Source organism: Rousettus aegyptiacus, unplaced genomic scaffold, assembly GCF_014176215.1.
Source record: "Rousettus aegyptiacus isolate mRouAeg1 unplaced genomic scaffold, mRouAeg1.p scaffold_m13_p_12, whole genome shotgun sequence".
NCBI classification, from domain to species: Eukaryota; Metazoa; Chordata; class Mammalia; order Chiroptera; family Pteropodidae; genus Rousettus; species Rousettus aegyptiacus.
In genome coordinates, this window is record NW_023416287.1 from 44,108,580 (window position 1) to 44,135,547 (window position 26,968).

Sequence of the window (26,968 nt, forward strand, 5' to 3'; positions counted from 1 at the left end):
TAAGCCCAAGTCATCCTCTGTGTCCTGTCCTGCTCTACCCAGAGGCTGGGAATTTGGATAGGGCTTGGAGAGCTGTAACTGGGACTCTTACCCAGACCACACACTCCCTGTGTAAGGTCAGGGTCTTGGCCTCTGTACTGAGTTCTCCCCCTAGCGCTTGTGTTTGGCAGGCAGTCAGGTTGGTTTTAAGGTAAAGGATTCAGACAGCTTCCAAATTTACAGGAAAAATGACCCAACAAAAAACCCCTAAGCCTTTTTATTGTTTCCAAAAAAGCAGTTTTGTCTACAGAAAGCCCCAAACAGTAATCCAAAACTCTCCTCAACATTAGCTGCATTTTCTGAAATGTGGAAAGTTTATCAAATATAATTTATTCAGAAAAAAATACAATGTTTTAAAAACTTAATTGCAAAAGACCTGAAAGAGCCCAAAGACTGAGCTGAAAATGGCCTTTTGCTAGCAGGACCAGGTCAGGGTGGGGCTGAGAACTGCACGTAGGGAAGGTTCCACCAGTCCATAATGAACTCCTACTTTTTCCTAGGCTGCCCATAGTCCCATGGTGGGTTCCTGGTCACAGCCAGAATTGCCACTCCCCCATGAACCCACAACCGTCAACTAACACTGTGCTACCTCCCCTCAAAGCAAATCCATACACACATAATACAAAAATCTGTTATCAGCAACAGTATTTAGTGCAGCAACTGTGACCTTGGTCTCTGAAAGTCCTGCATTACTGGCTCTGAAGCCGCTTGGTCACTGGCTCTTCCTCTTTCTCTTGCTTCAGCCATTGCTCCAGGAGTCTAGCACTACCTCTCTTGGTAGCGAATGGGCCCTTCTTCAGGAACTGGCTGGACCGGGGGGGCACATCTGACTCTGTCTTTTGGAGTGTTTTGAGATCTTCCTTTTTCGGTGGCTTTTTGGTCAGCCACTGCAACATCCTGTGGCTGCTGCCAATTGCCTTGAGCTCCTAGGAAAAAGATGAAAAAGCTCAAATCACCCAGCTCAAGCTTTTGGGAAAAGGCTAACTCCAAGGGAAGAAAGAAGGGAAGAGGCAGTAGGTACTGACCCAGATTTAGAAAATGTTACTAAGGGCCAGATAGGGCCCACTAGTGAGGAGTGGGAAGAGAGGAGCACCTGAGTGTGTTCCAAAGGGTGCCAGGGGTAGGGAGTAGCTCTTAGAGAAGGCTTTGCAGAGGAGGTGTGTGGGGCCAGTCAGAGAAGAGAACTGACAGGCATTCAAACATGCAGAGAATGAAGCATTCTCAGGAAGAAGAATGTAATTCATTATGACCAGGCAGGGAGTTGAGAAATGAAGCTGAGGAGATAATGGCTTCAAACAGCCCGCATGATGAGGCATTCAGCCTAAGTCTGAACGGGCTGTTTCCCGACTGCACAGCCCCTCTGCATAGCCTCTCCTTGCCTGGCACTGCTCTTCTGCTTCCCTTACCTGGGGTGCAGGTAAGGGAAGCTTATTGAAAAGAAGGCTCTTAATTTGCATAATGTCACCTCTCCAGAATGTGAATTCTTTTGGAGTAAAGGCCACTGAGAAATGGGGCTGCGCCTAGTGCAAAAAGAATAATTTTTAGAGACATCTAATAAAAAAGTGTCAGGGTTGCAGGAGTTTGCAGAGAACTGAGACAAAAGAAAAAGGATGACAGCTGCCCAACATTTTTCTTTTAAGTTTTCTAAGATGCCTATTCCTAGAACAGTCAGAGCCATGCCCTACTTCAGATCCCTCTATGCCAACCTAAAAATAGTTGCTACTCCTAAACCTTTATCCCCAAATGTCGATAGGGACCAGCTTTTTACTCTGGAGCTCCCCTCCCTATTGCATGCAGGCCTGTTGCTTGTTCACCTTCCCTTCAATATATATCTTCTGGATCCTTACCAATTCTAAGAAGTTAAAGTTTATGGCAAGAATGTTCTCAACTTGTCCTAAAGGCGGACAAGGATTAGAACTCCTCCAATTTGTGGCTGAGAAAGCAGTACAGAGAAGAGACATCAAAAATCACAGTCGGTTATGAACAGAGATACAATTATGGTTAAGGCCTCTTTTGTCTTTCTTACAATTGCCCTCTAGATTAGGAGTCGTCACACTTGGCATATTATCAGACTCACTGAAGAAGCTTCAAATGATACAGAAGCCCAAGTTCAGTCTGGAATATTGATTGACTCAGTAGTTGTAGATAGGTTCTGGCATTTACATTTTGGAAGAGCTCCCTAAAGAACTCTGAGTTACAGCCAGCTTTGAATCACTGCTCTAACTCAACTTTGCCATGAATAAGGAATATGCGTTTTGGGTGGTTTAAATTAAAACACTGAGTGTGTAAAAGGCCGTATTCTAAAAGAAAATGCTATACGGATAGAAGACAGAAAGCTCAAAAAGAACTGTCCAAGTCACAAGCCCCTACCTTTTTGATCAATAAGTCGACGGGAACCAGACACTCAGGAGTGTTGTTTCGGGAATTGTTCACCACGGGAGAGACTGGATGGAAGGTGATGTTCTCTGTGGGGTGGATTAACTTCAGAGCTTCCTCAGTTGAGACCTCACCAAAATCAAGCCATTTAGAGACTGCCTCCTCTCCATCTAAAATGGCAGGCATCCTAGCCAGTGAGGTCCAAACATTGGTTGGGATAGGCAGGGTGAGGGTGAGGGGAAAAGGGAGAGAGACTTGAGTCAGTTGATAGCACAAATTATCACAAGGAAAAGCTCACCCTCCCTCTGTACCTCACATGCTGATTACTGACTTGACAGGGCACAAAATTTAACACTGGGAAAGCTAGCTTATAAAGTTTTATGGCTAAGACAGTGAATAGTGCTATGATTGGATCCAGTGCACTGCAGTGTACATATTAACAAACTGGTGACCTTTCTAAGATGCTTCAGCCTAGAACTGTCTATCAACAATAATCTCCAGCCTTAACACCTATGACAGATTTACAGTAAGAAAGAGCTATTCACATAATTGTGAACAAAAGGAAACTATGCCTTGGAAAGCAAAATAACTTCTAGTACCCAGAAAAATGTTAAGAAAGATCCTATGTTTAGCTTCCAGATTTATATCCTAGGCCAATGCAAAGCAGGGTACATATTTCATCGATGGGTGATATAGTTGACTGTAGGAGATAAATATATAAGCATTTATTTTAATATAATCATTATCACTTTGATTTGTTTAAATCAAACATGTACTTGAAAAAATATTTTATAGGGAGTAGGTAAATGTGTTCACCTCCCACGTGACCACATCAAAATTACAACTAAAATATAGATTAACCACCCTTGAGAAGCACCCGAAGACTAGCTGAACAGAACTCCTATATCTATGGATATAAAAAAAGCCACGTCAAGACTGGCAGCACGGATGGAGCTGCAGAATGAACAGGTCCCACAACTACATGTGCTATTTAACAATCAGGACATTTTGGCTGTGGAGTCCCTGCTGAGGAGTGAACCATTCCAGGCCCACACTGGGCTCCCCAGCCTGGAGGACCAGTGCCAGGAAGAAAATTCTCCATAACAGCTGCCTGCGAAAATCAGTAGGGACTCACCACTGTAGACCCTGGAGTCCTTTTTAAGGGCCAGAGCACAGACTCACTCCTTCACAAACACTTGCCCTAAGCTCCAGTGAAGAGACAGCAGCTGGAAAAACACCCAAACACAGCAAACACAAGGGGGAGGAACTGACTGGCTTCAGGGCAAGGGCTGGAGCAGCAGGAGCTATTGTTCCTTTGTTCAGACCATCCCCCACCCAGCCAGCAGGTCCAGGCAGGCACCAAACCTGAGTCTCCTTTAATCTCACTAACACAGCTCTCATCCCACCCTAGTGATTCTCTAAGACCCCATTCCACTCAATTCACCCTCCTGGCCTGAACCTCTTTCAGCAGCTATTTCTCCTAAGTGGCAGGCGTCGGCTAGTGCTGCAGACATTGCTAAAATCTCTCGAAAATCCACAAACCCCAAATAAGCAGCGCCTGGCCTTAGTGTGCCCTGTACCTTTTGCTAAGCCTGGTACTCGTGATTGCAGCTTCAGTTCACATCGTAACCTATCCCAGGTGCCTGTAGCTCCACTAGGTGGCTCCAGCCTGACATGGGCAGTAGCTGGCCTTGGCCTGCATTGGAGCCCTTCCCAAAAGGTCCCAGAATCAACATACCCAGGGGCCAGTGCCAGACCACACCAGAGCAAAAGCCAGTTAGTGCCATAAATAACACACCCAGAGCCTGGCTGAAATGAATCCCGCTCTGTGGGGTCAACTTCTGCACAACAGCTTGTCTACTGTAGGCATGGCCAGTCCTCACATTAAGTCAGCCTGAGGGTCAATCTCATCTACTGATGTGCCAACAGCAATCAAGGAGAGCACACACAGTGCACACAAGGGACAGTCCTAGAGTAAATGACTGAGGGAGACTGTGCCACTGGGCTCCACAGGACACCTATTATATAAAGCCACTCTACTAAGAGACATAGCAGCCCTCTCTAACACATAGAAACAAACACAGGTAGACAGCCAAAATGAAGAGACAAACACATCCCAAATGTGAAGAAACAAGACAAAACTTCAAAAAATAACTAAACAAAATGGAGGCAACCAATCTAATAGATACAGAAATCAAAACACTGGTTATAAGGATGCTAAATGAACTTAGGGAAAGAATAGATGAACTTAGTGAGAACTTAACAAAAATATAGGAAACATAAAAAAGAAGATAAACATAAAAAAGAACCAGTCGGAAATAAAGAATAACTGAAATGAAGAATATATTAGAATAGACGGAAGATTAGATGAAGCACAGGACTAAATCAGTGATTTGGAAAACAAAGTAGCTGGAAACACCTACTCAGACCAGCAAAAAAGAAAAAAGAATTTAAAAAAATCAGAGCTCTGGGACAACGTCAAGAGTAACAACATTTGCATTATAGGGGTGTCAGGAGAAGAGAGAGAACAAGGGATTGAAAACCTATCTGAATAAATAATAACAGAAAACTTCTCTAACCAGGCAAAGGAAATAGATATATAAATCCAGGAAGTACAGAGTCACTAACGAGATGAACCCAAAAAGGCCTACACCATGCCATGTAATTAATGTGCAAAAGCTTAAAGACAGACTTTTTTTTTTTTAATTAAAATTATTGAGGTGAAAGAGAGGATCTTAAAAAGCAGCAAAAGAAAAGCAGTTAGCTATCTACAGGGGAGCTCCACTAAGACTGTCAGTTGATTTCTAAAAAGAAACTTTGCAGGCCAGAAGGGAAGAGCACCAAATATTCAAAGTGATGAAAAGCAAGGACCTATAACCAAGATTACTCTACCCAGTAAAGCTATTATTTAGAATCAAAGAGAGATAAACAGTTTCTGAAAGAAGATAAAGCTGACGGAGTTCATCACCACCAAACCAGTATTAAAAGAAATGTTAGAGACTTTTTTAAGAAGAAAAAAAATAAAAAATATGAAAAAGGAAATTCCACACACACAAAGAATTCCCACTGACAAAGGCAAACACACAATAAAACCAGTGGATCAATCAACACTAAAGCAGGTTCAGAAGTTAAAAGGCAAAAAAGGTCAGAACAGCATGTATAATTACAACAGTAAATTAAGGGATACACACAAAATAAATAATAAATGACAAAAACATAAACGTGGAGGGGGTGAGTAAAAATACTAGTGATTTTCAAATGTGTTCAAAGTTGGGTGACATTTAACTTAAACTAGACTGCTATAAACACAGACTGGTACATATGAAGTACAGGGTAACCACAAACCAAAATATTCAAGTGATATACAAGAAAAAAAGAGAAACGACTCCAACACAACACTACAGAAAGTCATTAACATGCAAGAGGAGAGAATAAGAGAATAATAAAGGAACAGAGAACTACAAAAACAATCAGAAAACAATAAAATGGCAATAACTACATAGCTGTCAATAATGTATTTAAATGTAAATGGATTAAATGCTCTAATCAAAAGACGAATGGATAAAGAACAGGTGATACACACACACACACAATGTAATATTACTTGGCCATAAAAAAGAATGAAGTCTTACCATTTGCGAGGACATGGATAGACCTAGAGGGTACTATGTTAAGTGAAAAAAGTCTGACAGAGAAAGACAAATACCATATGATTCCCCTTATATGTGGACTCTAAAAAGCAAACAAACAAGCAAGATGGAAGTAAACTCACAGATGCAGAGAACAAACTGATGGTTGCCAAATAGAAGGGGGACTGGGTGAAAAGGTGAAGGGATTAATAAGTACAAGTTGGCAGTTACAAAACAGTTATGAGCTTAGGGAATGTATGGTGCCAGGTGGGTATGATTTACCAGGGAATCACTTTATAAGTTACATACATGTGTAACTACTATGCTGTATACCTGAAACTTATATAATATTAAATACCAACTGTAATTAAAAAATTTCTTAAATTTTAAAAATAAAATTGATGTACCCCCCACCCAAATATTTTACAATCTCTGAAACCCAGGTGCATTTTATGATGAATGGCATCTCTGCACTGGTTTAGCTGGCAGTAATTTGCAGCACTTTACGTAACAGCATATAAAATAATGGTACATTTCAAAATGGTTGTGTCTTAGATTAGGTGAAATGGGAATTTATTTTAAGGTGAATTAGCAAACACCAAAAGTACTTTATCACATGAGAGCATACTTTCACAGAGAATACTTAGGACAAGGCTAAAAGAGGTAATCCTGGTATGTGCAGCATTGTATTCTTTTCAGCAAAGCATCAAAATTACTCCTGAGGGCACTCAGATTTGGCAAAAATTGTGGAAGTGTTACACAAGTATAGTCAGTTCTGGTAGTTAAGTTATTCGTTTGAAAAATGGAAATGTTTCAACGTGATTGATATTTTAGAGTGCAATATAAACAAAGATTTGTGTTTGCTTATATACGGTTTTGTCTGTGAGAAAGTCAAGGTGAACACAGAAAACTGTACCCCGCTGAAATAAGCCTGGTAGGAATACACAAAATACACACATGCATAAACCTCAAACATTGACAGCTATCTTGGTTCACTACATATTAGCCTTCAAAGTTGTGTTTTGCTTTTATTTTGCATTTGTGAACTTCTCTCTACATATAAAAAAATTATCCATTCAACAACTTAAACATGTCTAAGCTTCCTAACTCAGTGCATGCTAAGCAATGCATATAAATGGGAACTTTTAAGTATTGAGGAGAAGCTTGACATAACAAAGCATCTTGAAAGTAAAAAGAGGACATGTGATATCTCCTGAGTAACAGACATAAAGGAATCCACATAAACAACAACATTGTGAAAACAAAAGGAACATCTATACGTGGAAAAACTTCAAGAGGTGTTATGAAGTCAATAACAATCAGGCCTAAAGGAATCGAAGCAATGGAAAGATTCTTTAGCATATGGACTGAATGCCAAACAGTGAAAAACCTGGACGTGTTTTCACAAGGAGAAAGCACTATCTTGATATAAAGACCTAAGAAATCATAGAGGTGGCTCCTTTTAGTGCTAGTAATGGCCAGTTTGGTGGTTTCAAACACTGATGCCATTTTTAAAGCCTGTAGCTGTTGGGAGAAGACATAAGCACAGATGGAAATGCCACTAAAGAATTTTCCGCAGTGATACAGAAGTTAATTGAAGGAGAAGGCTATGCATTGGATCGAAGTCTTCGATTCTGATTAAATATATATATTATAAATGTATGTATCAAAGGAACTATATTTTGAAGGGAGAAAAATATGCTCAGGCTTAAACCACAAAAGATAATAAATTTTGCATAATCTTCCTTCCACCACTTGACAATAACTCACAAGCTACAACTCTTCAGACACTCACTTCCACAAGCAAATATTGGGTCTTTTTAAAGTAAAGTGCCATATTTATTGTAGAATCTATGTATTTCGTAATCCCCAATGTATAAAACTGTGGTAGTTTTTAACAGGTTAGTATTATTTTTTAATGTGTCACTGACAAAGTTTTTAAGTATTGTCCTCTTAACCCTACTTTTCCCAAAAGGTCTGTGGTTTTCACTGTAGTGTTTTGCACAAATGTGATTTTTAGGAATGCATGTCATGTTACAAACAAACTGACTGTAACTGTATTTTGCAAAACAACTGTCTTAGTTTCCTACTCTCTAAATACAGAAACTTTAAATACCATAAGCTACCTGTCTAAAAGCAAAGAGGACAAACTCTCCCTGAATGCTTTTGGACCTGGAGATAAGAAGTGTGACTTGCCTATGGTGGATGTCATTCAAGCCTTTGCAGGAATCCACTGTAATGATGGTGTAGGAATACAGGCAGTCTCTTCCCTCTGGTGGCTCCCAGCAGTCAAAGAGACCGGCCATTGTTAGTAGTCTCCAGTTGTCCCAGACTTTCTCCCAGTCTTCAGGATTGTCAGAAGCACCAATGCTACCTGACTGGAAGCAAAATACATGGGCAGATTAGATACTCAGCAGCCTTCTTCTACACGTAGGTCGAGTACTAACTACCACAGACTTAAGAGCATTGCAATCATTTAAGAAATAATTTAGCCCATGCCTTATTAACTCCTCCTGATCCACTGTCACTAAAGAAAAGAGGTCTGGTGGCAAATACCACCAAAGCTAAAGATTTACGACTCCTTAAATGTTTTCAGAATACAATTTAACACCTACGCTAGGCATTTAGGCCTTCTAGGGTCTGGCACATCATTCCAGCTTTCACTTACAATGTTAACCTGAATCAAATGCAGCTGTCTATAAATGAAGCTCTTATGCAATTTTGTTCTCACTGTGTCTTGCTGAAGCAATCTTCCTCTGCCCAAAATGTCATTCCCACCTTTCCTTATCATGCCAAATCCTACTTGCCATTTAAAATTCAGTTCAAGGCCTAGAATACAGAAAGCTAGAAAGGCTGTCACCTCCACCTTAACAATAAGAAAAAAAAAAGCTATAAAATCTATAAAATCTAATTTTTATTAAACTCATTAGAGAACTGAAGTCACAGGGCAACCAATTAGCCTGAACTTCATAGAAACACAGAGGCCTCTGCAGGGAGATGACATAAGCACTGGTTTACCACTGGCAATAGGAGGAAGGTAAGGCCTTAATACAGCAGGCAAGAATTCAGATAAAATTATCATCAAATTGCTAAATGCAGAGTATTGGGCCAGCCTAAGAGTACAGCATCCCTGGGAGCTAAATGCATCAGGGGAGTTTGTATCAGCTTGCAGACTCTTCCTCACAGACCTCCCTGGGTGTTCCCAAGAAAGACAGGAGACTAGAGAAAGCCTTCCTTGCTGGAGCATGCCTAGAGGAGGGGAGCTCCTCTGCTTTAGCAAAGGCGGGAAGCTGCACCTGATCACTTCTCTGAGGAATAACAGCCGTAAGGGGTCAGAAGAAGGGTAATAAACCCTACCACCCCTAAGATATTGGTAAAGACTCACTGAGGCCAGGAAGGGTAAAAGAAAAAAAACCTCTACAACCCCTGGGGAAGTAGCAAGATCATTGAGAAAGGCTGAGCCTGAGAACCCAGGGCACAGTTATGCCTAAGACTGAGAATGAGCAAAGATGACAGGGAATGCTTTTCTACCTGCCTTCATATTAATGGCACCAAGTGACAAGCAATAATAGCAGATACATTCTGGAGAAGGGGCAAAAGCATGGAGAGATCTTCTCTAATGCACAAGCACTAACGGAAATACGACAGCTGCAGGGAGCAGGACTACTAAGGAAAACCCTCTGGAGAATCAACCCTTATCCTAAACACAAGAGAAATTTAAAACCAGTGGTGAACAAAGGTAACAACAACAACAAAACACAAACCCAGTTCAGCAACTGACAAGATCAACTTAATTTTACACGTTAATAGCCTAAGAATAAGTGTATCCATTTCTAGGCATAAATATTATTTATCTAGGTCTCTGTTCTACATACTATGGCAATTAATCAAAAATTACAAGACACAGGGGAAAAAATGGCATCGATAATAGAGGCTCTGTTCATCCCTCTGGTGACTAAATCTAAGTTGTGACAGAAACAACAAGCAAACAGCAAGGAAAAATCGGCTGGGATCTAGATGAACAAGCCATACAACTAGGGAGAAATCTAAGAAATCACCCTGCAATGGCAGAAGGTAGGACAGGGTGAGGACGTGAGGCTGCCTGGTGCCTAGCAGCAGAGTGGGATGGGGGCCGTAGCAGCTGCAGACGCCTCTTAAAGGGGCCACGTCCACGAGCAGACTTTCGCGGTGACAAACTTGCTCACTCTGAGCACCAGCACCTGGTCAGCTGCATAGGAGGCACCGGGAACTTACAGGGACCCACGGAATTGTCGGAATGAGGGCCAAGGCTAGACTCGCTCTGTACAGAAGTGCCAGCAGTATCCATTGTTCCTCTGTTGAGCCCTCCCCTTTCCCAGTGTGCAGACTTAGCACCACCATAGCTGAGATGTTATCAAACTAGATAACATGTCACTCCACCCAGAGGATTCCATGAAACTCCACCTCCCTCAACTTGAGGCCCCACCCAAACCACATCCAGGTGTGTCCTCACTTAGTCAGGCGCCCCTGCTGAGCAGCGCCTAGACTCACAAAAGTGGCAGCTGGCCTCAGTTTCTGGTGTGGCCATTTGAGGCAACTATAAGCACAGCACCTGTGGATTGCCAGCTCAATCTTAACAGGTGGCCCTGGAGGGGCACAGGCTGGGGCTAAAGTTGGCATGCAGCTGAACCCCTCTTAGGACTGTGCCACTGTACTAATAAGACTGGGAGACTTAGGAGCTTTGCTTAGTACATAGAAACAGACACAGTAAGGCAGCCAAAAAGGGAAAACAAATTAGCAGAAGCCATATGAGAGAACAGAATAGAGATCCAGAAATAATGGAGTCAAGCAATCTAACAGATGCAGAGTTCAAAACACTGGTTATAAAGATGCTCAATGAACTTATGAAAAGTGCAGATGAATTCAGTGAGAACTTTAATAAAGAGAAAAAACTGGAAATGGAAATTATAAAAAGGAACCAATGAAGAACACATTATCTGAGATGAGAAATATATTAAATGGAATAAACAGAGAGAATAAAAAAGAGGATCAAATGACCTATATAGAGGATGGGAAAGCCAGGGACACTCAATCAGAATGGCAAGAAAAAAAGAAGCCAAGTCAAGACTATAATAATAATTTAAGGAGCCTATGGAACACAATTAAAAATGAAAATATTCATGTCATAGGGGTAACTGAGGGAAAATAAGAAGCTGAAGAGCTATTTGAAGAAATAATGATGGAAAACTTCCTTCACCTGGTGAAGGAAATAGACCTAAAACTCCAGGAAGCTCAGAGATTCCCCCAAACCAGGAACCCAAAGAAGCCCACACCAAGACACATCATAATTAAAATGCCAAAGGTTAAATACAAAGAGGCAATCTTAAAAGCAGCAAGAGAAAAGCAGTTAGTTACCTATAAGAGAGAACCCATAACTGGCAGCTGAGTTCTAAAAGAAACTAGGCAGGACAGAAGGGCTTAGCACAAAATATTCGACGTGATGAAAACCCAGGATCTACAACCAAGAATACTTTATCCAGCAAAGCTATCATTTAGAATTGAAGGACAGATAGAGCTTTCAGGACAAAAATAAGCGAATGGAATTTATCAATACCAAGACAGTATTACAGGAAATGCTGGAGGGACTTCTTTAAGAAGAAAAAACATGTATCAAAAACATGAATATGGGGTGGTAATAACTACATTCTTATCAACAAGTACTTCAAATGGAAAAGAATTAAGTGCTCCAACCAAAAGACAGAGTGGCTGAATGGATAAGAAAACAAGACCCCTACATATGTTGCCTACGAGAGACTCACTTCAGATTAAAAGACACACACAGATTAGAAGGAAGAAGGTGGAAAAAGATATTGCCTTGATAGACCTAGAGGGTATTACACTGAAGAAAATGGGCAGTATAGAGAAAGACAAATATCACATGATTTCACATACATGTGGAATCTAAAGTACAAAATTAACAACAACAAAAGCGGATATAAACTCATAGATACAGAGAATATTTTGAGGGATATCAGATGGGAAGGGGGTTGGGGGGTCACAAAAAGGCAAAAGGATTAAGAGGTACAAATGGAAGTTGCAGAATAGACATGGAGATGTAGAGTGTATCATGGGGAAGATGGTTAATGTCATAATGAATAGATAAGGGGGAACAGGGGTACTAGATTTAGTGGGGTGATCACGTTGCGAGTTATGTGGATCTCTGATTACTATGCTGTACAACTGAAACTGGTATATTATTGTATACCAACTATCATTGAAAAAAACTCATTGAATTGTACAACATAAATACAAGCAACTAATTGTTTATTATATTTCAATAAAGAGAAAAATATATATATCCTGGAGAGTAACAAAGAGCCCTGAGCAGAGACACACAGGCTAAGGAACAGGCATGGACTATGGAAGCACAGGGCCTAGACTGAATACTAGAGCTGCCCCACAGCCCAAGAGTGGGGGTGAGGGTTATCTCATCTATACACCTGCATCACTGAACAGTCCTTCAACCAAGAGCCAAAAGCTGGGGAAGCCTTAGAGATAAAGCTCCACTGTCACCCTTTGGAGCTGAGGGTAAGTGGGAGAGACAGACCCCAAATAAAGCAGTTCCCACCAGTGTGGCAAGAGGAACATAAGGAAATAACCAAGGCTGGGGGCTCTATTACAAACTTGTTGCTGTTCTCATGTGAGCCTGGTGAGGAACACATTGAGGAGCAAGATCGGTGCTGTCTACCTGCACTGACACGACTCCCTTTGTGTGTGGGCCTGGGGAGGGGCCCTGCACATACAAGGCTGACTTTCATAGCTGGCCCAGTTTATAACGTAATTCCTTTCACCACTAAGCAATTTGACCACCATTTTCACTTCCTCACCTGTCATTTACTTTATTGATGTTTTGATATATTTTTTTTTATCTGATGCTTTTCAAAACTCAAATAATAAGAGATGGAAAACAGATTAGTGATTACCAGCTGTTCATCACTGGTTGGGGGAGAGGAGCACGTTGTGACTAAAACAGGGTAGCAAGAGAGAGATCTCTGTGGGATGAAATAGTGCTATATCTTAATGGTCACACAAATCTACATGTGACAAAATGACAAAGAACTATATACACTTCATACCAATATCAATTTCCTGGTTGTGTGTGCTATAGTTACATAAGATGTAACCAATGGGGAAACTGGGTAAAAGGTATAGAGGACCTCTCTGTACTGTCTTTGCAGCTTCCTGTGAATTGATAACTGTTTCAAAATAAAAAGTTAAATAGTAAAAAAATAAAAAAATAAATAAAATTACAAGATACGTTAAATAGCCAAAAACAGACAAAACAACCATTTAATTGCCAAAAGATCTAGAAATCAATAAAACCAGACTCAAAGGATTACATTTCCCAAATGCTGAAAATATCAGCGAATTTAAAATAAGTATAGTAAGATTTCTTATTTTTTTATTACTCTAAAATATAACTGACAGTCTAAAACAAAACAGTAGCCATATATTGTAAGTTTAAAGCATATGAAAAAGTAAAATGTACGACACTATACCAAAAGGTGGAAGGAACTGGGAATACTGTGTTGTTAGGTCCTTATACTCCACAAGAAGCGGGATATTATTTGAAAGTACACTGCTCTTAATTTAAAATGTATATTACAGACCAGGTAGTAAAAACATTCTTTTAAGTAAAAATAATTAGCCAATGGTGGAGATAAAATTAAATAATAAAAATATACTCAATCCAAAAGCAGGCAGAAAAAATAGGAGAAAAGGAAAAAAGAACTGATGAAACAAACAGAAAACAACAAATGATTTTAACCTATCACATAAATAATTACATTAAATGTAAATGTCCTGAACACAAAGTAAAAGAATGATTCCCATATTGGATAAGAAAAGAAAGACCCAGTTATTTGCGTCTACAAAATTCTCTCTTGTAGAAAGTTGTCTGTGATGCCCCAGTCTAACTTATATGCTGTCCTCTGGGCCCCCACAATCTCATAAGCATTCCTTCCATGAGCATTCACCCCTAGTCTCTGATTTTTGATTCGTCTGTGTCTTAGCAGTAAAGCTTTAAGGATAAAAATTATGTGTCACTGAACTTCCAGGAGCCTAGCAGAACACATGGTATATGCTTAATAAATGTTCACTGAATAGAGATACATTTTTTATGGGCAAGAGACTAATTGTATAGAATTGAGAAAAGTGCCATCCTAGTCCCCACAAGTGCTTAACAGTCTCTCAAGGAGAGGGCCAGAGGACAAGTCTCTTTTTGGATATACAATTTCTAGTTGAAAGATGGAGAAACAAAGAAATAGAAATCTCATAGAGTGGTTCCCTCAAGAAGCAGTCCCAGAAGTTCTTACAGTTCATTTTAAGTGGAAAAAAATCACAGTGGAGAATCTAGGAAGACGGCAGCCTGAAAGCATAGCCTTGACTCTCTCCCTAGAATAATAAAACAGCTGGGACAAGTATGCTGGCTCCTCTGAGGCAAGAGCAAGGGCCACTGATGTGAAGGAGGTCTGGGACAGGGATCTTGCTTGCATTTAGCACCTCCCTGAAGAGGGTAGAAAGACGTCTGGGGATTTTCTCAGAAGAGCCTGTCTACTTGCTGTGTAGTGGTCCTTAGAGGGCTCAACTCTCCAGCTGGAAGAGAAGTGTCTGTAGAAAGACTTTATTCCCTTTCCTTGGAAGATGGGTTACACTTGGCTAATGCATTAACTAGACACAAATAAAACAGTTTGCTATTGTTGGAAAACCCTATGTATAGTAAGGAATATTTGAAGAATATACTACTACAATCTGACAAAGAATATACTACTACAATCTGACAAAGAAAAATTCTAGCCTACCTAGAGGGACTAGGTAAATAGAAAAGAAGAGATTGAGTTGAAGAAAAGTAGAGCTAATGGGAGAAAGAAAATAACTAACAAAAAGGTAATGAAAGTATGCAATGATAGATGTGGGATAACTGGGTAGATACTGGGAAGAAGAAAGTTAAAACCCTACTTTACTCCTTAAATAAAACAAAATACAGATGGATCAATGATTTGGCAATCCTGGTACATTTCTGTTGTCCATTTACTTAAAATCATTCAATATTCCTTATCCTAGTCTCAAATATCTGACACTCCCTTCCCATCCTCACTTTCAGCTGATGACTTTGCTTCCTATTTCACTGGCAAAACAGAAGCATTCAAAAGAGAGCTTTTGCTTCCTATCAATGAAACTCCCCACCTACCGTATGCGTTGCCTTCCTTCCTCTTTCTAATGGTTTATGCTTTTTGCTAGGTCAACCTCCCCACTGGTGCACTACTCCCCCTCACATATGCAAGTACATTCTTCCAGTGACTTACGCTTTCTCCCTGGATTAGCTTCAACGGCTTACAAAAATGCTGTTATTTCCAATTGTTTGTTGCTAGTATACAGAAATATTGTTGATTTGTGTATACTGATATGAGAATAAAATTTTCTAAGATGCCTGAATTGTCTAGGAAGAGGTAAAAGTATAATTTTGTATTAGACTTAGGAATATATTTAACTTAAGAGTTATAAGACTTGTACACAGAAATATTGTTGAAAGAAATTAAAGACCTAAATAAATGGAAAGACACTCAGTGCTTATGGATTGGAAGACTTAATATAATAAAAATGGCAAAATAGGCAATACCCCAAATTGATCGATGCAATTTCTATCAAAATTCTAATTGTCCTTTTTGCAGAACAAATAAGTTGATCCTGAGATTTATATGGAGCTTCAAAGAAACATGAACAACCAAAACAATTTTGAAAAAGAACAACAAATTTGGAGGACTCATACTTCAACTACAAAGCTACAGAGTGATATTGCATAAGAATGGACATATTAATCAATGGACAGAATCTAAAGTCCAGAGATAAACCTATATACCTCTGTGGTCAATTGATTCTTGACCACACATGGTACCACAGCCATGCAATGGGGACATAACATTTTCAACAAATGGTACTGAATAACCATATCTTACACCATATGCAAAGATTAATTCAAAATAGATCAAAGATCAACATGTAAAGCTAACACTATAAAACCTTTAGGAGAAAACAGAGGGGTAAATCTTCATGACCCTGAGTCTGGCAATGGATTCTTAAATATGACACCATAGGCACAATGAAGGAAAAAATAGATAAATTGGACTTCATCAAAATTTATAACTTTTGTGCTTTACGGACATTATCAAGACAGTAAAAGACAATCCACAGAGAGAAAATATCTGTAAATTGTACATCTGGAAAGGGTCAAGTAGCCAAACTATATAAAGGCTTACAACTCAACAAAAAGACAAACAATTAAATTTAAAGGACATGAACAGATATTTCTCCAAAGAAGAAACACAAAGAAGATACCTAAATATTTACTGTGAGTGCCAACAAGTTCATCAAAGATGATCAAATGTCATTAGGAAAATGCAAATCAAAACCACAATGAGATATTACTTCATCCCCACTAGGACGGCTATTATTAAAAAAAAAAAAAAAGAAAACAAAAACAAAAAACAGAAAATAACAAGTGTTGATGGGGATGTGGAAAAACCAGAATGCTTGTACACTGTGAGTGGGAATATAACCCAAAAGAATTGAAGAAAGATTCAAACAGATACTTGTATACCAATGTTCATATAACAGCATTATTTATAATATCCCCAAACGAGAAACAACCCACACATCCATCAACTGAAGAATGAAAGAAAAAGTGTGGTATTGTCCTTATGATGGAATATTATTTGGCAATAAAAATGAATGAAGTACTGATATTTGCTGCATGTATGAACTTAGGAAACATCATGCAAAGTAGCTAGACACATAAAAGAACATAAATTGTATGATTCCATTTATACAAAATGTCCAGAAGAGGCGAACTTGTAGACACAGAAAGTAGATTAATGGTTGCCAGGGGCTAGAGTAAGAGAGAAAAGGACAGGGACTGCTCATGGGTACAGGGTTCTTATAGGAGGTGATGAAAATGTTGAAATAAGATAGCTGCACAACATTGTGAATAAACTAAAAGTGAATTATACACTTTAAAATGGTTATAATGGGGAATTTTGTGTTATGCAAATTTTTACCTCAAGAAAAAATATTAATCTGAATACAAACAGGAGTGGCATCCTGGAATTAAAGGGGAAACAGAAGATACCATAGATAATTCTATGAATTGGCATTTCTTACTCTCTGAAAGTTTAATCTCCACCCTGGCCTCCACTTTAGCCAGTACCCTTTTTCTCATGATAGAAATGCTCCTAAGTACAGGAAAGCGCTTAAGGGGGAAAAAGTAATCAATAATTATTTGAAGGCTAAATCTTCTGACAAAGAATTAAATTGATTGTCTCCAGACAAACCAATAACCTTTTACTCCCAAACAACACAAGAGTCAGAATATTACTGACCAACTCCATTAAGGATTTACTATTAGGGACAAAAAGATTTCATGTGTAAACCAAAGTTAAAGCACTGAGTTAGGGAATCACAGGATTTAGAAATTCTAATTCCAGTTCTTTTCCCAATACCTTGATGATCAACTTTGTACACTGGTTTCTTACTATAAAATAGTACAAATTTCTGTTTCTTGCCCATACCACTCAGAAGCAAGGGCTTTAATAATTGCTGTATGATGAATGACTGGTCCTCGGGTGAAATTAAAATAGGTCTTGGAGAACAGAAGTTTTTGTATTTTCTCTCGTGTCTCAGTTTCTTCATCTGATAAATGAGAATAACAGTACTTTCTTCACAAGTAATTAGAAGCACTAAATAAATTAATACACATTAAGTTCCCAGAAAGAGTATCTACCTCATAAAAAGTGCTTAGTATTTAACCATTATAATGAATAGTTATTAAGTTTTATAGATTTAAGTCTTTTCCTCTACCAAATCATTTGTGTGTTAATAGGCTGGCTAGAGAGGGAACTTTCTGAGGAGGGTGCGTGAGGCATATGCTCTTGGCTATGAGAAGTCCCCCAAAATGAGATGACATCATCTGAAGGACAAACAATTCTCAATTTTAGCAAGGGAAACTGCAGTGAGAACGCAAATGTTTTAGCAGTTAGAGTAATAAATTTAATTAAAAAGAAAACATGATGTTGTCATGTCTGATATGTTTTCAATCTCCTTATAATGTTATGTGAACAGGTGAAGTTTATTATGTCTTAAAATAAAAGTTCTATGAAGGAAATGTTAAATGTAGTTATTATGCAACTAAGCAAATCCATTCCTAGGCATAAACCCAAGAGAAATTAAAACATGTATACATGCCAAAACTTGTACATGAATGTCCACAGCAACACTATTCATAATAGCTAAAAAGTAGAAACAACCCAAGTGTCCACCAAATGGTGAATGAATAAGCAAAATCTGGTATCCATGTAAGAATGAAATAGTGATACATGCTACAACATAGATGAACTTTGAGAACATTATGCTGAGTAAAAGGACCCAGATGCAAAAAACCACATAATGCATGATCCTATATATCTGAAATGTCCAAAATAGGCAACTCTATAGAGATAGTAAGTAAATTAGTGGTTGCCAAGGCTAGGAGTAGGGAATGGAGAGTGACAGCTAATAGATTCAGGGTTTCTTTTTGGGGTGATGAAAATGTTCTAAAATTAGATAGTAATAATGGTTGCACAACTTTATATATACTAAGAAATAACTGACTTGTATAAAAAAGGTGAATTATACCTCAATAAAGCTATTATTATTAAAAACTCTATAAGAGAAGGAAAAGCATGTCCTTCTTTGGATTAGTTTCTCTGTACTTTTCTAAATATTTACTGTGAGTGCTGAAGATAATACCCTTACTGTTTTGATTTGGGGGAAGTAGATGAAGTATGGCTGCCTCTGGCTTGTTCCCTGACTTCGCTGCCACTCGTAGAATCCATCTGCTAAAACAACACAGCGTCTTCCCTTTCCCAAAGGCACCTGAGGGAAAACATGAGCAAAATATGGTCTTAGTGATAGAATCATGTTTCATGAACTGGGGTTAAAATATTAGGTCTACCGATGTGTGATCTTAGAGCAGTTATTTAATTCTCTGCACCTCAATTTTTCACATGTATAACATCATCACTCACACAGATGTTGAAAAGATTAAATAACATACGTAGCAGCAAAAGCTCTCTAACAAATAGGCGCTTGTGGTAGGTAGCTTCCAAAGCTGGCTCCGCAATGAGCCTTTCATCTCAGTACTTATACCTCATGTGGTTCCCTCCCACAGTAATTTTAGACTGGGCCAACAGAATGCTACAGAGTGATGCTTGTGACTGCCATACAACTTCCAAGGCTAAGTCACAAAGCCCTGCAGCTTCTGCCCTACTGTCTTGAATCATGAGCTTTGGGTAAGCCAGATGCCATGTAAGAAGCTTGACTACCCCAACTAAGCATGTGGAAAGGCTTCCAGTTGTTCTCCCATCCTGGCTGGGATGTCAGAGATGTTGGTGAAGAAGCCATTTTAGACAACCAGCCCCAGCTGTCACTAGATGTTAACTACATGAGAACCTCCAAGTAAAAACTATCTAGCTGAACCCAGTCAACCCACAGAATATAGAAATTATATAGTTGTTTTGTTTTAAACCACCAAGTTCTGGCACGGTTTGTTACACAGTAGCAAAGAAAACAGCACTCAACATTAATAACTAGGAACACACTTTGGGACCTCAAGGAGGGTTCCAAAGAGAACCCTATTTTATTTCTTAGGTATATAAGGCACTAACAGCTTTATTAGAAAAAAGAACAGACTACGTGCCTTTTTCCTAGATAAGCCACCTACCTTGAAAGACCGTTTTTCCATTATGGTGTCACTACGACAGTTGGCAGTGTTGAACTGCAGCTTGGAAGGATCATCTTCTTTGAACCAAGATGGAACCAAGCCCCATCTCATGGGAGCAATGATACGCTCAGATGAGTCTGCATCCTGCCATGGAAAAAGGTTAAGACTCCAGTGAGATCACAATGAAATTTAGAAAACCAAATTTAGCGGATGCATTATATTACTATTAGTATCAAAATACAAAGAATAGAGAGATTATTAAAAGGGAAAGATTGTACTTGAAAACAATTTTAGTGATTTATCATGACATGAGTAACTTGTGTTCTTTAGCGATCATATTTATTAGCATATAAGATATTCTGCTTGGGTAAGGTGAGGGATACACAGAGTTTTTGTTCCTGTTAACTTTTAATTAGTGCCTACTATGAAAGAGACATAGTGCTAGGCCCTGTACTTCATGTGCTTCCAGGTCTTAAGAAGCACAAGTTACAGACAACCATAATACAATGAGGTACATGCTGTGATTAAGAGATATATAGAGTGCTATGGGGGCACATGGAGCAGTGCTTAGTCTCAAAGGGCTTGCACTGTAATGTGAGGCCACACAGGCATAAATATATTAAGTAATAATACAAACTATTATAGGCTAAGGGCCACATGGTGGTACATAATGAGTGTCTAAGCAGTTCTGGAGAGTGATCTGTGATGAACAGAATGGAAAAATATCAGCTCCTCAGAAGGAGCAGAAAGGATGGAGATAGGGCGGGATGATTCTTAAATTGGATCCCACAAGCTGTACAGAATTCAGAAGGAGAAGAGATGGGGGGAAAGACCAGATATGAAATAAGATGAGCAAACAGGCCATGTCAAAAACATGCAGGAAGTGGTTTTGTGCACAAAAGCAAGCATGAGGAAGCTATTTTTAGGAAGGCTTGCTCACAAGGTTGGTTTTCAGTTAGCATCTGGGAACTTGGATTTTGAGTATTCTCATCTTTCCCTTACTGATAAGGATGGTTTACTGTGACTTGTTTGTACAAAAAAAATGAGTTTTATGCTGAACACTTGTTTTTCTTCTGGGAATCTGGAATTTTGGTATTTGATAAACAGAAAGTGCTTATGTGACTAGCCCCCAATACAAACCTAGGGCCCTGAGTTTCTAATGTGTTTCCCTAGGCAGAAACACTGTGAATATGTTACTATATTTTTTACTGCTAGAGAAGGAACATGCTTAGTGTGTCCCCTCACAGAAGGAGAGAACATAAGGAAGCCTGTGCATGGATTTTCCCAGATTTCTACTTGTCTATTTCCCTTACTGATTCTATTGCATATCTTTTCATTGTAATAAACCTTAGCCATTATACACCTTATATGTTGAGTTCTTCTAATGAATCTCCAAATGTGGGGGAAGTTTTGGAGTCCCTCAATACATAGATGTTAAACTTCTTTGTGGTAACCAGCCCTTTGATGAAATCTAGATTAAAATGCAAATACACATTATTTTGCATGGAGTAGTACAGTATGGGTTGGAAGAAACCAGTAGTAGAGAGTGCATTTTGGGTGCTACAATGGTTCAGGGTCTCGTGATAAGGATACAGTAGGTTTGGTGACAGTAGCGAGAATAAAAGATATCCAAAGATAGAAAAAAAATAAAATCGCCATGCAAATCGAAAAAGAAAACAGGGATGATTAAGTTTTCAGGCCTAGGAGACTAAAATAATGATGGTACTATGGTACAAAAGGGAAAATCTGAAAAGGGATTTGATTTGGGGAAAGATCATGTGTTGAATTTCTGATGATAGTGGCAAGTCAGTGGCAGTTTAAAGAAATAGTCACAAAATCTTTCCCGTTCTTCCCATTGAGAGCTGGGGGTCTGTGTTCCCTTCCTTTGAATCTGGATGGGTTATGACTCGCAGAATGTGGCATGAGTGACACTATGATTTCTAAGGCTTAGGTCAGAAAAGGTTTTCAGCTTCTTTTTTGTTTGCTGAGACATCTCTTTTGGAGCTCTGAGCTGCCATGTAAGAAATCTAATTTCCCTAAGACTACCATGCTGTGAAAAAGCCCAAGCTGCATGGAGAGGCCACATGTGGTACTCCAGTCAACAGCCTGGGTTAAAATCCAACATCAACTGCCAGGTAAGTGACTGAAGATGCCTCTAGATCAGATGCTGGCAAATTTTTCTATAAAAGGCCAGATATTAAATACCTTGTACGTCATAGTCTCTGTTGCAACTAAAATTGTTGTTATAGGAACAAAGCATCAGATAAATAAATAGATATTGTGGTATTCCATAAAATTTCATTTACAGAAATGGTCAGAGGATCCTAGTTTTCTGATTCCTGCTCTAGATGATTCTAGCCCCAGATGCTAAGTTTTTTCTGCTGAGGCCCCAAACTTCAGGGAAAGACAAACCATATGTACAATGCCTTGTCTTAATTCCTCATGGGTGAAAATAATGAAGGTTGTTTTAAGTCACTACAATAAAAATCCAAGAGGGTTGTTTACTATGTCAAAAAAGTATGTAGAATTAAAGTTTAAGTGACAGGCAGCAAGGTAGAGAGAATGGGTCATCAAACTTTTTCTGTAATGGACCAGACGGTAAATATTTTTGCCTTTTTGAGTTCATATCATCTCTGTTGCAATGACTCTGGTAACTGAACTCTGCCACTATTGGTAGCATTAAAGCAGCCAAAGAATGAATGAGTATTGCTGAGTTCTAATAAAACTTTATTTACAAAAACAGGCAATGGGCCAAATTTGGTCTGAGGACCATAGTTTGCTAACTTCTGGTATAGGGAAAGAATAGGCCTTTGTAAGAAGACCTTGCTTCAAAAAATCCCTCTCTGCCACTTAGAAAGTTGGCCTAGTCTCAACTTCCCGGACCCTCAACTTTCTTTTCTGTCAAAATAGAGTGAACAATACCTACCCTACAGATTCATTAAAATGTGTGGCATGGTACAGGCATACAAATTGTAGTTTAATATTTTTTTAGGTTAGAATTAAAAAGAAATAGTAAAATTTTCTATATAAAGGTGATTGTTAAAACCATTAGGATAGTATCTTAGGGGGTAAACCGAGCATAGGATTTAACCTGGGGGTACAAAAAGAGAAAAAGGCAAAATGAGGAAAACGTAGAGTCCAAGAAAAAATACCTAGAGAGAGAAAAAAAAAAAAAAGAATGAGAAAAGTCAAGAAAGGATGGAATTCCAAGAAAGAAATCATCAGTAGTAGTTATTTCAGAAGGGCTTCCCTTTTGTATAAGGCTAATCCCTCTACTGTGTTCTTGATAAGATCCTGCCCTGTTTCTTTCAAAATTTTGCCTGTATTAGTTAATCCTCTTTCTACACACACACACACACACACACACACACACACACTCCATTCTCATTATTCATAGCAGGTAAATTCTACAAAGTTGTTGTAAACATTGAATTAGTGAATAGTGAACTGATACTCTTAGGGGAAAATACAGGGTTAGTTTCTCATGAGCCTATGATGACAACATATTCATCATTTGATTTTCACATCACCTTATTTAATGTGTATTTCTGTTTAAAGACAGTTGATTTCATATATATTATTGATTCACTGAAGTTGAATTCACGACCAACAGCACAGTAACTCATGCCTGAATGAAGCTTATCTAACACATGTATTTTCTCTGTAAGGCGTATCAGGCCTTCTTATGTTTAGGAATACCAGCCAGCACTTTAGCACTACGCTTGGAGACAATTTTATACAGTGAAATCAATGACTAAAAAGCATAGAAATGCTAAAAACATAGCATTAAATAGAATGCAAAAATGTCAATAGTGCCAAGGTTGAGAAATCCCACTTTTACAATTGTGTTTAATGGACAATTGTAAATCAAACCCATACGTGAAGCTGCCCTCTACTGAGAATGATAAATAAAAAGTGGCTGTGGAGGGAAAATATTGAAAATATTGCTCAATATTAGTCATCTTTTCTCAAGCCTTTTTGGACTTGTGAGCAGAAGAGCTGGTAGCACTGGGGTAGATAAATGAAAGAGGAAGTCATCTGCAAATCAGTGGTTTCAAATGCAAATTTTGCAATCTATACATATGTGCTGGCCGTTAATATAGATTAATATGCTGAAATGGTTCTAATTTTGCTTTACAATTTACAGATTTGAGAAAAATGAAGCCTCAATTACTTATCAAAATTAGGAACCTCCCAGCAATGTTAACAAAATTTATTAGAGATGTGGAATCAAAATACTACATCAGCCAGCAAATTCATACCACTGACAGAAAAGGAAGGCTATGCTTGCTAGGGGCTCCACCTTCCCCATTCCTAGTTCATGGACACATCCCCAGGAGTCGGGACAGTGGTCTGGACCTAAGTCCCAGATCTATACCTCAATGACTGGGTGACCGAAGATGAGTCACAATCTTTCTACACTTCTCTCTTTACAAACATGATTATAAATTATTGGTCACTCCAACACAATAGGTAAATACTATATGAATTTACATATAGTACTAACGGATGCAATTAAACTTCAGAAAATCAAACCAAATACATGTTTATAGCTTCACTAAAAAACAAACGTAAAAAAATTGAAAATACATGCAGAATGAATAGAAACTTCAGTGTTCAAGTAACATCAGAGGTGTTTTAGATCAGCCAGTCTTAATGCTGCCCTAGGCCCAGAGATTCTGATTCAGCTGGACTGGTAAGGGGTATGGAAATTTTTTTTTTTTAAGGTACTCAATTGACCCTGATGATCAGTGATGGTTGAAAGATACTGTCTTAAAAAATGTATTCAAATACCAGGATCATATAAACTTGATATGCATTAAGGGTAATATGCCTTATATAGGGAAGGCACTTAAATTAGCCTGAAGGATAGTGAATTATTTTTGAAGATTGGAAGATACCAATACAACTCCTTTCGGTGAGGCCCCAAGTAGTTCTCAACTGAGGAGTCAAATAAAGGCTGGTTTTAATGTCACCTCAGAGGCTGAGCATACACCAAACCAAATACAGATGACCCTGAACCACACACAGATTTAAACTGCATGGGTCCACTTATACGTGGATGTTTTTTCAGTGAATACTGTAAACATACTTTCCTTATAATTTTTCTTAATAACATTTCTCTTCTCTAGCTTATTGTATTGCAAGAACACAGTTTACAACATGTACAACATATAAAACATGTGTTAATTTAGTTTCCATAATTGGTAAGGCTTCTGGTTAACAGTAGGCTATTAGTAAAGTTTTTAGAGAGTCTAAGTTTTTTGTAGATTTTTGGATTTTTGGCTGTGTTGGGGTGGGTGTTCCTAGTCCGTGCATTGTTCAAGAGTCAACCACAGAAGTAGATGACCATCACAATGCCCATGCAGAAGCTAATATGGTGCAGAAAAACTGGTTACCTTCTCAAAGTGTAGTCGCGACAGAAGCACTGGGCTATTTGATTGAGGGCTCTTGTTGTATGAAGGGTCATACTTGTCAGGGTCTCGCCACTCTGGGAGCCGCTGCTGGCCCTGCCGATCTTGATAGGCACAAGCTCTTGTGAGAACATCTCTAGGTAAGTGACAGGATGTTCGCCCACACATTCTTCAACACTGTTTCTTACAACCTTTAGATCATGAAACATTAGGTTTGTATTGCTCAAATATTAGGTCTTATTTCATTATTTACAGCATTCTCTCAAGATTCCCACATGACTCTGCTTCCAGCACCACCTGTAGTTTTATGTAACCATCTCTTAAGCCTTCCCTAGGAAAGTCTTTCCTCAAGAAAACCGACTATGCCTGCTTTGTTTACTACCCAGGCCTATATAAAGCATTAAAAAATTGGGAGGTGCTCCATAAATACCTGACTGAATGTAAGAAAATAGATTTCCCTGTGGAAGTTAATTTTTTTCAGCTTAATGTTTCTGCCAAGAAAGGCAAAAAGGTACGGCATCTGTGGTCACTTCTGGAGCCACAAGCTCCTTCCTGTACGTGACTCTTTTTGTCCTCACCGTCTCGTCCCACTCCTTTTCCTTCTCTCCCTGTCTGGGATCCTCACACCAGCGAGCAGCGGCTAACCTCGGTGACGGCAACCGGGGCTGAGCGGGCGCTATTAGTAGCATCGAAAGTCAGCTTCTTCGCTGTCGGGCGTGTATCCTCTCCTCCCCAGCACCGGGGATCCCCCAGGCCGCCCCGCCGCCCCGCCCCCGGGCTCTTGGCGCAAGCCTAGGCGTCAAGGTGGCCCAAAGGTTCTCCCGCTGGCGCCACCTTTCCCCTCCGCACCAGGGCTGGGGCCCCGCTGTCCGCCCCAACCCGCCTCATTTTTACCTCGGCCCTGGACCGCGCCCGCTCCGCTGCCCGCGAAGCTCTCCTCCACCCTCTCACGCTCCGCGGACACACGTACGCGGCGCCGTGCCCCGCCCCCAGCGCCCAGCCCCGCCCCTGCGTGGGACATGGCCCGGGCTTCCTTCCCTCCCGCATCCCGGCGATGGCAGGCGGCCTGTGGCATCTGAATCTTCTAAAAATGCCCCAGGAGACTAGGATTGCCTTTGGGTACTCCTCGATCTGCGTTCTCAGAGATCCACTTCCTTACATATTCGGCTGTTCCCCTGTGGTGTTAAACTTCCCTACCAGGGCGAGCTGCGGGAATGGGGCTGGGGAAGAATCTGCAAGGACAAGGCTCATGCCTGTGGCGCTGGCAGAGATTGTAGTTGCGTCCCAGGGAGCCTGAAGTGCGCCCTGCTTCCTATAGCGGGAACCATAACTCTAGGGCACCAAGTTGTTGGAGGGGTGAAATCAGGAAACATTTTCTTTGCAGTCCTACTGCCTCATAGTTTGGGGCAAAACTTAAACCATCAGGAAAACTTCCATGAATCACTCAAGTCACTCAAACTTCAGTGGGCACCAGAATGAGCCTTTCCAGGGTCATCTTCCCCCACTATCCCAATCTGAATCTCTAACGGTGAGGTCTAGGATTTTTTTTAAATGGGCTTTGCAAATACATGTATTACAGCCACAAAGCTGGTAAATCACCTGCCTTGAGTTTAAAAATACAATTGAGGTTGTTGCTGAGCCTGCTCCCCTGGGACATAAACCAGAGATTTCTGCATCTGGAGCCAGAAAGCTCTTTAAGGGCTGTTCTTCCCTTCTGT

General features: G+C 39.6%; 1 protein-coding gene across 3 annotated transcripts; it reads right to left on the minus strand.

Moving 5' to 3' along the window:
• Positions 1-240: 240 nt before the first annotated feature.
• Positions 241-26,228, minus strand: HMCES (5-hydroxymethylcytosine binding, ES cell specific). 3 transcript variants are annotated; one of them, XM_016118419.2, is made up of 7 exons: positions 26,145-26,228; positions 25,236-25,441; positions 19,837-19,980; positions 18,870-18,989; positions 8,241-8,422; positions 2,410-2,602; positions 241-965 (listed from the first exon to the last, which is right to left on the minus strand). In XM_016118419.2, the coding sequence occupies exons 2-7, from the start codon at positions 25,416-25,418 to the stop codon at positions 729-731; spliced, it is 1,059 nt and encodes a 352-aa protein (XP_015973905.1). In that variant the 5' UTR covers positions 25,419-25,441; positions 26,145-26,228; the 3' UTR covers positions 241-728. The 3 variants fall into 3 exon arrangements, with proteins under 3 accessions (XP_015973905.1, XP_015973907.1, XP_015973908.1); XM_016118421.2 differs by lacking the exon at positions 26,145-26,228 and adding an exon at positions 25,829-25,936; XM_016118422.2 differs by lacking the exon at positions 18,870-18,989.
• Between the last annotated feature and the right edge of the window lie 740 nt (positions 26,229-26,968).

Excerpts from the sequence above, each read along its gene's own strand:
- HMCES (XM_016118419.2), bottom strand. The coding sequence starts at position 25,418 with ATGTGTGGGCGAACATCCTGTCACTTACCTAGAGATGTTCTCACAAGA. Across the intron at positions 19,981-25,235 it reads CGCGACTACACTTTGAGAAG|GATGCAGACTCATCTGAGCG; the intron begins GTAACCAGTTTT and ends TTTCCATGGCAG. Across the intron at positions 2,603-8,240 it reads TTGAATGACATCCACCATAG|GATGCCTGCCATTTTAGATG; the intron begins GCAAGTCACACT and ends CTCACTGGCTAG.